At 38.1% G+C, this 11,265-nt stretch overlaps 1 protein-coding gene across 1 annotated transcript; it reads left to right on the top strand.

The window, feature by feature from the left end:
• Window positions 1-5,066: 5,066 nt before the first annotated feature.
• Window positions 5,067-7,994, top strand: LOC143530371 (R-linalool synthase QH1, chloroplastic-like). Its single transcript, XM_077025924.1, has 7 exons — window positions 5,067-5,316; window positions 5,499-5,778; window positions 5,853-6,234; window positions 6,786-7,004; window positions 7,091-7,229; window positions 7,349-7,579; window positions 7,691-7,994. Exons 1-7 carry the CDS (start codon window positions 5,098-5,100, stop codon window positions 7,988-7,990), a joined length of 1,770 nt encoding a protein of 589 aa, XP_076882039.1. The 5' UTR covers window positions 5,067-5,097; the 3' UTR covers window positions 7,991-7,994.
• The last annotated feature ends 3,271 nt before the right edge of the window (window positions 7,995-11,265 follow it).

The following is an 11,265-nucleotide window of genomic DNA, read 5'->3' as shown; positions in this document are numbered from 1 at the left end:
CATATACCCCGATCTTGCCTCTGGGGGCATCGTACACCGTCTGATGGGGTTCAGGAAACTCAGGCTCGAGAGACTCGAGCATGAACTTCCTGACGACGTACTGATACAGATCGACAGGCAGAGCACACTGGCACTCGCTAGCAGTACTCTTGACATCGGCTGTAGATTCGAGATCACGAGACGACATCTTGCAGATATGAAAGAAGAAAACGATTTCAAGGGAATGCTCGACTGAGAAGATGAGTATTCGCCGGAAATCGTTCTGAAGATGAAGAGAGAAGTGAAAGTGTGAATTGCAAAGGACCCTCTCCCCCTTTATATACTAATCGCAATTAATGCGATGAATTTAGTGCGGAAGAGAGAGAAATCGAAGGTGCAATGAAATTATGACACGTGGCAAAAAGCAAGCTGGCAACAGCTGTTGAAAGGACGCGTACCATTAATTTCGCGGCCACGCGCCCGAAAAATCGCGCCCACGCGCCTGAAAAAGCGTCTGGAATGACCAGGTACTGTCACGTCACCATAACTTCCTGCACGTCCTGACACAGTCAGAAGAAACCGTCGCACGACGTTTCAGAGGTTTGGACTGTTCTTATCCTTTCACCAACTCTTCGAATTTCAAAAAATTCAAAAAAGATTCAAAAGTAGGCGGGAAAATACCCCTTACCTTGGCAACAAAGTAACCATAAGACGGGTGCGGGTACAGTGTCAAGGCAAAACCCTTCACATACTTAGCACCCGCAGGGAATTGACGCCAGGAATACCTTGGAAGTAAAGTAACCGTAAGACGAGTGCGGGTACAGTGTCAAGGCAAAACCCTTCACATACTTAGCACTATGCAGGGAATTGAAACCAAGAAGGATCTTCTGGGCCATGCTTGCGGAAACCGGAATAACATCCCCGCATGACGGGAACGTCGAGAACTATATTGTTTGAAACTCTAAGATGGAATTGGTGGTTTTAGCATAATTGATCAATATGTTGAAAACTACCAAAACCCCATGGAGAATCCACAAGTGGGACTCAACGCTCCTGACTTGCGAGGAGGTTACAAACCTACCCGCTTCACACCCAAAGATCAAGCAGAAAAGTCGGGAATTTCTGCGTGACATCAGGAAAACCGCGGGAAGAATCACCACAGAAAACCTAAAAACTAAACCCTTTTCAAAACCCCTTGCTAAGTCCAAAAGTTCACCTCACTTATTAATAATTCATGAGAAGAACATTGGACTGGGGGGACTTGAAGAGGTAGGTCCCAGCAGAGCCCAGATGGACCCGCAAGACTCACCTCGAACAGGGACGTCTGCGCAACGACCAACTGCTCCAGCAGGACCCACCATGCTCAGAGAACCTTACGCGCAGTACGCCAGCTGTACCCGCAGGGAAAGCCTCCCAATGGTGAAGTACCCCGCCTGTTCCCGCAGCTGCGGATACAAGCCATCAGGGAAGGCTACCCGCACTAACAGCAAGGCTACACGCACAAGGCATTAGCTACTTCAGTAGTCACATGAAGGAATGAGCAAGGCGGGAACACTCCCGCCTAAATGAGCCAGTCCATATGCTTCTGGAAGATCTTTCGTACTATACCTACTAAGGTATGGGCATAACAGACGATTTGACCAGAACAGCCCATGAACCAATCACAGGGTGACAGCTCACCGACAACAGTACGAGGAGGAGCACCCTCTGGTACTGTTTGTCACTATTAGCCGCTGCCTACTCACCAACCCTTACTATGGGACGTGCGCAGTCTACAGTTGGTGGAACAGTGCATAGCCGGCAGTAAAGGAACAGTATACAGCCGACCTTGTTACTGTCGGCCGTAACCTATCCACCAACCAGCATGGCCTGTGCATAGTCCACTGTTGGTAGAACAGGAATACTATTCAGCCGGCTGTACCTTCTAAAGAACCTACCTTCGGCTATAAATACTCCAACACCTTGGAATGGTAAGATCATCTAATATCTCATTCTTATCTAGCAATCTCTTAATATACACTTGTATTCAGAGCAATCTAGTCTGATTCTCACGCCGGAGGGTGGTCACAAGGAGGAACCCCCCCTTCTCAGTGACGAGCTTACGGTGTCTGTTTTGCAGGTCACCTGAAGAACAACCTTCTCTGCCAGACCTCATCTTCGTGGGAAACATTACTTAACCCCCAGATTATCCATAATCTGCCCCGGGTCACGTAGTGTTTCTTCAGCCGTCCAAGTAAAACCCGAGAAACCGACGTAGCAAATGCCCAAACTATAACAATCAGACTCAACCGATTAACACTTACAATGTCCAGAATTAAATCGGACGAAAGGTAAATCATCGAAGCGATGAATCAGACTATAGAAGCAGGTCCGCTAGGAAAGGACCAATGGTCAACGGCGAAGGTGAGAAACATGTGTTTGTTGTAGACAGGGTGAGGTCGTCAGACGAGGTGTTTGATGGTTCCAATGAGGATGAGGTCGAGGATGGATCCGATGAGGAGGTTGATGAGGAGGGAGAATAAGGTTGGGTTTCTGGTCGGTAGAGGTGAGAGGAGGATAGAGAAGAGTAAGCGGCCGTCGCCGGAGATTTCGAGGAGTTTGATGATGGGACGAGGGAGGAGTGGTTGGGTTATGTTGTAGAGTGTTGAGGATGAGGTTGGTTAGGTGGCGGATGGTTGATAGTCTGATCAATCGCGAGGATGATGGTGGTAGTGTTCGTGGATAACGGCATAGGAGAAAGGAGGAGAAGGGTAGCTGTGTCAATTTTCTCATTCAACGATGTTTTTTGGCTGAATGGGAAAGAGGTCATTCAGACGTCAAGATGATATCCATTTTTCAACCAAACGCTCTTTATCTGAGCGATTCAGATATGGATATCTGAATGAAACCATTTAGACATAAAACAAACAAGCCCTAAGTCTTATGACGGTAAAAGAATACAAGGAGAAAGTTGTGAGCATTTGTTGATCAACTTAACTTTTGGTTGTTATCAATTTTGATAAAGTTTGTGGTTCATGTTAATGTCTCACATGGGATAGGGCCAAAAATGGCGAAGTGTTTATTAAAGTTGTGTCACAATATACTACAAACATTATTATTATTATTTTAATTATATTATAGTTGTAAAGTGGCACAAGTGCACAACACACGAGAACACAAACACAACAAAGGTTTTCATGGGTTGACATGAGCAAGGATTTTTATGAGTTTATATTGAAACCTACAAATAATATGTATGGTTTTTATTTGTAACCCAAGAATATATATTGAAACCTATCGTATTTTGGGGCTTTAAAGAAAATTTTGTTTGTTAGATATACAAGATGCCATGTCTAAACAAAACATGAAAAAAAAAACAGTGGCGAAGCTTGGACTGAGGCACCGGGGAGGGGGGGGGGGGGGCTCAATATGTATGCAAAATTTCATAAACGAGGGGGGCGGACTCAAATTTTGGGCCAAAAAAGGCTAAACTTACACTACGTATAAAATTTTTCGACCGAAAACATGTAACTTTACACTACTGCGCAAAAAAACAGGGGGGAGGGGGCGGGGCCAATGAGGATGAGGTCGAGGATGGATCCGATGAGGAGGTTGACGAGGAGGGAGAATAAGGTTGGGTTTCTGGTCGGTAGAGGTGAGAGGAGGATAGAGAAGAGTAAGTGGCCGTCGCCGGAGATTTCGAGGAGTTTGATGATGGGACGAGGGAGGAGTGGTTGGGTTAGGTTGTAGAGTGTTGAGGATGAGGTTGGTTAGGTGGCGGATGGTTGATAGTCTGATCAATCGCGAGGATGATGGTGGTAGTGTTCGTGGATAACGGCATAGGAGAAAGGAGGAGAAGGGTAGCTGTGTCAATTTTCTCATTCAACGATGTTTTTTGACTGAATGGGAAAGAGGTCATTCAGACGTCAAGATGATATCCATTTTTCAACCAAACGCTCTTTATCTGAGCGATTCAGATATGGATATCTGAATGAAACCATTTAGACATAAAACAAACAAGCCCTAAGTCTTATGACTGTAAAAGAATACAAGGAGAAAGTTGTGAGCATTTGTTGATCAACTTAACTTTTGGTTGTTATCAATTTTGATAAAGTTTGTGGTTCATGTTAGTGTCTCACATGGGATAGGGCCAAAAATGGCGAAGTGTTTATTAAAGTTGTGTCACAATATACTACAAACAATATTATTATTATTTTAATTATATTATAGTTGTAAAGTGGCACAAGTGCACAACACACGAGAACACAAACACAACAAAGGTTTTCATGGGTTGACATGAGCAAGGATTTTTATGAGTTTACATGAGCACAGAATGTTTAACTGAAATTGTGTTTTATTTTAGTATTTTGCATACTATATATTACTCCAAAATTCGAACTTACAACTAAAAATACAAATGTATATGAAGTTTGTTATATAAATACAATAGCACCTGACATGTCGGAGCATGAAACATAACTTTACCTTACCGTGTCTATAGCCAATCAATCTAACCTTGTCAATTGATCTAAGCATCCTGAGCTGATGGCATGTGCAATTCTAATTATCGACACATGCCACAAATACGTTGTCTATCGTTCACCTATACAACAGCCAATCATACACACATACAAGGGCCAAACTCACACCCATACCAAGACCTAAACTGACTCATAGAATGATTTCTTTAACAACTATACATATGTACTTTACCTGAACGCATAACTACACGTATGCACATAAGATGTTGGGAGTGACCAGAGTGCGATATAAAGGATATTAGAGGTTTTGTTTATATATATTATTTAGTTTAACTTATTTTTAATATTTTAACATTAATAAAATAATATCCATAAAATAGTAAACCATTGAAAGCTGAGTTAGTTGATGAAAAATTTTCTTTTTTAATGACCTTAAAAAAAGTTAATGTTGTGTTGATTTCTTCCTTATAATTATCCCTAGTCATCTTCCATACGCATAATTTATAAAGTATAGAAATGGGAAAAGTTAGTCATTAGCTCGCGCCCTTTGACATAAATGAACAAAGATTTGGAAATAAATTGTCCTAGTTGTGGTGCAAGTGTCCCCATCCTACTATATATACGACCAAGAATTTTTTCTGTAATCACATATTCTACAATGGCTTCAATTTCCATTTCTTGCCTGGCTCTAAATTTTTGTAGCCCTTCTCGTGCATGGAGAAGAAACATGTCGGGGTTTCGAAAGAAATCATATTCTAGGCAACCTGTTATGATGGTTAAAACCACAGAAGCACCACCTGCTGTTAGACGGTCCGCACACTATCCCCCATCAGAATGGTCCGACGATTTTCTCCAGTCACTAGGCAGTAACAGTGCGGTACGTTGTTCTCCATTGCTTCATGGGTTTATGATTTACTTGGCTATGATACCATCATAAGGTTATAATATTGGTACTTTCTAACTAATATTGGTAAAAAACATGTCCATTTTGAAGACATAGACCCTTTTCTTTCCTGATCTCAGTAATTAACATGCAACTGCTTGTGTGTGTTCTCACAGGACCAAAAACACAAGACAACATCAGATAATTTGAAAGAGAAGGTGAGGAATATTATTTTTAAAGAAGCCTCACCTGAAAATCCGTTGAGGGCACTCGAACTAGTCGATGATTTGCATAGGCTTGGAATTTCTTATCATTTCAAGGATGAAATTAGCAATGTGCTAACGATGATATACACTTGTTACTTTGAAGCTCATGAGAACTGGAACAAAATGAATCTTAACCTTAAAGCTCTTGGCTTTAGGCTCCTAAGACAACATGGCTATCATATCCCTCAAGGTGATGCCTATGTTTTATCCGTTAAAAATATCAAACATTATGTATAATCTTATTCACATAGTTTTTTTCTGAAGAAATCTTTGAGGATATCAAGGATGAGTCAGGAGGCATCAAAGACGTTGTACGTGAAGACATTGTAGGATTGCTTAACTTGTACGAGGCTTCGTTTTATGCGGTCGATGATGAAAATATATTGGATGAAACTAGGGAATTCACAAGCAAATCTCTGAAAGAGAAGTTAGAGAAGAACAACATTGATAATGAAAGTACTAGGATACTAGTAAGCCATGCTTTGGAGCTTCCATTTTATTGGAGGGTCCCAAGTTTTGAGTCAATGTGGTTTATAGAGGCATACAAAGAGAGAAGCAACATGATACCACAATTGTTTGAGTTCGCACAATTGGATTACAACATGTTGCAAGAAATTCATCAAGAAGATCTAAAGCACACATCAAGGTACGATATTCGATCTTTATAAATTTTGGGTTGCATCTTAATTTGGTTTAATTTGTGAAAATAGCCTCTTTCAGAAACACAGGGAAAGGATGCGAGATCATGTAAATGAGCCGAGCAAACCAACGAGTCCAACCGGCCTTGGCTTATGCTCGCCTCATTTACATAGTGGGCCGGGTTGGCTAGTTTATAGTCCGAGCCGGCTCGCCTTGCCTCGTTTACATATGAGCCAATTGATTTTCAAACAAGCTTTTTTCAAGCTATTTCCAAATAAGTTTAGAGCAAGCTAGCCGCAAACTTTTTAAATACTCATTGCGGAGTCTTGATGCACCGGGTTTGCCTAAATGGGATTTGGGATTCCTTACGTTGTAAGCCATATAATTATCTTCAATACTCATTTGAATATTGAAAAAAACAAACAAACTGGTGAAAGTTCATGTATATTGTCCAATGAACAATTGGTGTACATTAATGAATGTACATCAAAAATTGTAAAACAATTATTGATCTCTAATATCATACCCTACTCTCACAAATTCACACACTTGACATAGATGGTGGGCTGGTCTAGAATGGAACCAAAAGCTCGAATTTGGTCGAGACAGGTTGGTGGAGAGTTTTATGTGGTCAGTCGGTGCAAACCACGAACCGCAATTTGGTGTCTTAAGGAGAAACGTCACAAAGGCTGTAAACATGGTAAATGTTATAGACGATGTATATGACGTGTATGGTACCTTGGTTGAACTTGAACAATTCACCGAAGTTGTGAGAAGGTTTGTGCTACGTACGCTTTCTAGTTATGATATCGATCTTTTAATTATTTTTATGACATTCTAAATATATAGTTAAATTGGATCAGATGGGACGTGTTAGCAGCCGAAGGACTTCCAGAATACATGAAGATATGCTTCTTCGGACTAAATAACACCGTTAATGAGATGGGATATCACACCTTAATAAACAAAGGATCTTATGTCGTACCTTATGTACAAAAATCGGTAATCTATAATTTGTATAATTTTCCAAGTGAATTGTACATTTGTACCATCCATGAATAAGTTATTCAAGTGATTATTAATCCACCACAAATAATTGGAAAAAAAAATACATAATGCAGTGGACAGATTACTGTGAAGCAAACCTGGTGGAGGCAAGATGGTTCAACAGTGGATATACACCAACATTGGAGGAGTACTTGAACAACTCGTGTACTACTGTCGGGCTCCCCATAGTAATTTTGTGTCCTTATTTCTTGGATTCAAATGTTAGTATCGCAGAGGAGTTGCAGAATGTAATTAAATGGTCCGCTGTGCTTCTACGCCTTGCTGATGATCTAGGAACCGCACCTGTACGTTACCAAAACTTATTTGTCTATAACTAGTTCATTAATGAGATACCTAGCCTAAAAAGGAAATGATATAATGAATGTTTAATTTTGTTTATCTTTTGTTATTATTAGGCTGAGCTTGCAAGAGGTGATATTCCAAAAGCAGTGCAATGCTACATGCATGAAACAGGTGTTAGTGAAGAGAAAGCAAAGGAACATATTAAGAGCTTGATCATAGAGGCATATAAGAAGATAACTAAAGAAAGAATGGCTTGTAAATCTCCGGATTTGCAGATATTTATGGAATGTGCATCAAACATTGGAAGGATGGGGCAGTTTACATACGAGCGCGGGGATATATTTGGTGCGCCCGACGATTTGTATAAAAACCATCAAATTAAGTACTTTTTGAACCTAAATCCTAGAGTATGATTGTCATTTATCTTGTTCAAATAATATGTATGGTTTTTATTTGTAACCCAAGAATATATATTGAAACCTATCGTATTTTGGGGCTTTAAAGAAAATTTTGTTTGTTAGATATACAAGATGCCATGTCTAAACAAAATATGAAAAAAAAAAACAGTGGCGAAGCTTGGACTGAGGCACCGGGGAGGGGGGGGGCTCAATATGTATGCAAAATTTCATAAACGAGGGGGGCGGACTCAAATTTTGGGCCAAAAAGGCTAAACTTACACTACGTATAAAATTTTTCGACCGAAAACATGTAACTTTACACTACTGCGCAAAAAAACAGGGGGGGCCGGGGCCACCCATGGCCCCAATGAAGATTCGCCCCTGAAAAAACTTGACATAAAATGAACATTAAACCTAACAACCCAAGAATTCGCAAAGCAAAATCAAGACTTCAAACATAGACATGAAACCACCAAATTTTGATGTAATTTAGTATTGATAGTTCGGTTAGTAACATCGGTGTAATAATGCTTAGAACACTAGTATAGCTCTGTGAGCCTATACGCATTGTAAGGACCTATACGAGTCTTATAAGGCTATACGATATAGACCGCGGCAACTACATATCTAACATCTCTCTATGGTTGTCGTGTACGGAATAATATGTACGACTTGTATAGGCCAATACGACATGTATAGATAATCGAAGAGTGATGATATCCTCGCTAGAACCAACGTGTTAATTCTTTTGTCAAAACATTAACACGAAAATGATACTTGTTCTTGCAAAGAGTCCTTTCTGTTTTATATTCAAAATTTGCTTGCTTCGACATATGTCCTTTGTGTAGGACTTTGTTTTCAAATAAAATATGTTGAATATGTGTAGTACAAATCAAGTACGATATATTATACACGTTTTGAACCAATCAATCTGTTGGAACATCACATTGGAATCACATTTTATCTTTAAATTTATCTTTATATTTTCTATAAACTTTCTTCACATTGGAATCCTGTCTACATCTTATGATTAACTAAAAAAATCACATTTATCTTTTTACAGCCACTTACATACATATGGTAAATAAATACACTTCTACAAAACCTATGTTCAAGATTATCATACACACAATGTGTATTATTAGGTTGCAAAGGTCGCTAGGCGGATCCTAGGCTGCCAACTGGAGAGTTGGGAGTATTCGGCCTTAGTCGATGAGTACTCGGCCTTACTCCTTAGTCAGAGAATACTCAGGGATGACTCTCCGAGAACTCGACCTAGGCGGGATTACTTGGTAATTACCCATTGAGTACTTGACGCCTAGGCGCAAGTCTTGCGACCATTGACACGAATAGAACTTTCCAAGTGAAAGGTCACATATTTTTTTTTCATATTCGTTAGGCAGATTAATAATTCTAATTTTCTTTCTTACTTTATTGTTATTGGAGATAAATTTGAAAGGTTATCTGATCATCATCCTTTAAAAACGTATGTTTATTAGTTAAACGTGTTAGTGGAGGGTTTCATGTTAAATATAAATTCACTTATGTTGAAAAACTCACTCTCAACTATATAATTTTAATTAGAGTTTGAATTTTGTTGTCCACAATTAAAATTAAAAAAATGTAAAGTAAAGTTATATTTTCTCTCTCTAGAAAAATATGTTTAACAGTTAAAAAAATGTAAAAGTTACGAAAAATTTATTATTTTTCGATATTTTGTATTAAATGTAATAACATATATTAGATATGTAAAAAATATATAAATAAAAATGATGTTAAATATGGTTTTCTCAACTCAAATAAGTTTTAATTTTATACATGTCCGTGTTCTTTGTTCATAAATCCGTCTTAGTCACTTTAAAGATGATAGGTTTCGTTTTAAAGTAACCACAACCCCCACCACCCCACCCAAAAAAAAAGGAAATTTAAAGAACACACTCATACTTAACCTTCACGTGCGTGATGAACTTTCAGTCACATGAATTATTTGGTAATGAAAAATATATTATTATTATTATTATTATATTAATTATTTAAGGCCATTCAGATACTTTGAACGTAATTTGCACAAAATTTTGTCAAGATTGTGTCGGTAAACCGTAGCCAATAAGCCATCTGGTTTTGAGTTTGAGTGGATTCGTTTGAGATCCTATCCCCTTATAATACAAACTATTTAATATTTTCTTTTGAAAACTTACAAAGAGACAAAATGATAAAGAAAAACCATATTTCCCACTAGTATTAAGACTTCCGAGTTACAGCTAGCGGGTGTGTAAAACCGTGAAGAAAACTAAACAAAAAGTTCACGAACCCGCACATTGAAGGGAAGCGTAAACCTGTGAAAAAAACTAAACATTTAAATGTTTACCCTTGTGTTAAAGGGGGCGCTGATAACATGCATAACTTTATATAAGAGAAATGATACCTTGACATTGTTGATAACTTCAGAAACTCCATATAAAGATCGAACCTGTTGCAAACCCGAAATTTGCAATGGACCATTGATCACATCTAAAACTTTGTATAAGAAAACGAAACCGCTAAAAAAATCTGCATTAGGACATTGATAAACGTAAGCACCCTACCACGGCAAAAAAGCGAAAATATAAAAATATTGACCTTTGGATTTTATAAAATTTATCATATTTTTAAGAGTTGAGGGAGAAGAACAAAAAGGAACTGTAAAATGTAAAAGAAATTGAAACTTTGATGGCTTGTACGATTGTGCTTAGATGATTTATACATTATGACGATCAACTTCGTTTTGGATAAAGTTTTAACTGAAAAGTAGATTAACACATTATATGTAATTTCTGATTATGTATATGTATATTATGTTATATATTACGTATATGTAATGTCTTAATACATATATCTTTGTATAAAAACATTGCATTTTTCAAAAACTTGGATGAACTTAAGTGTAAATACCATATTAGATATATAGTGGAGTCCAATTAACTTTAATACAATTTATTAAAACCTCTTTTAATTACATCTATATCTATAATATATATAAATGAAAACATACAAATCCTACGTACCGCGATGTGGTCGCTCCCCCTTTTTTAGAGTCACCAGATTTGCTTGATTTTTAAATAGAGGTTTCTCATGCATTTGACCCAAATTCATGGGTATGGGTCTTACCAAACCCAGATATTCCTTAAACGGGTTATAACATCTCATTAAATTAAAAATTATTCTCACCAAATTATTGATGTGAAAATCCTATAAAATAGGATATACAAAAAATTATTATATGATTTTTTAAAAAAATATCTATTATTTAT

The sequence above is a fragment of the Bidens hawaiensis genome, unplaced genomic scaffold, assembly GCF_021521415.1.
Source record: "Bidens hawaiensis isolate Kalapana, Puna unplaced genomic scaffold, B.hawaiensis_p1.1 tig00008933_1, whole genome shotgun sequence".
NCBI lineage: Eukaryota > Viridiplantae > Streptophyta > Magnoliopsida > Asterales > Asteraceae > Bidens > Bidens hawaiensis.
The sequence above is the reverse complement of the archived record's forward strand: the minus strand, read 5'-3'. Positions and strand labels throughout refer to the sequence as shown.

Coding starts and splice junctions, on each gene's coding strand:
- LOC143530371 (XM_077025924.1), top strand. CDS start 5,098: ATGGCTTCAATTTCCATTTCTTGCCTGGCTCTAAATTTTTGTAGCCCT. Junction 5,317..5,498: donor CACTAGGCAGTAACAGTGCG/GTACGTTGTTCT, acceptor GTGTTCTCACAG/GACCAAAAACACAAGACAAC. Junction 6,235..6,785: donor GATCTAAAGCACACATCAAG/GTACGATATTCG, acceptor CACTTGACATAG/ATGGTGGGCTGGTCTAGAAT.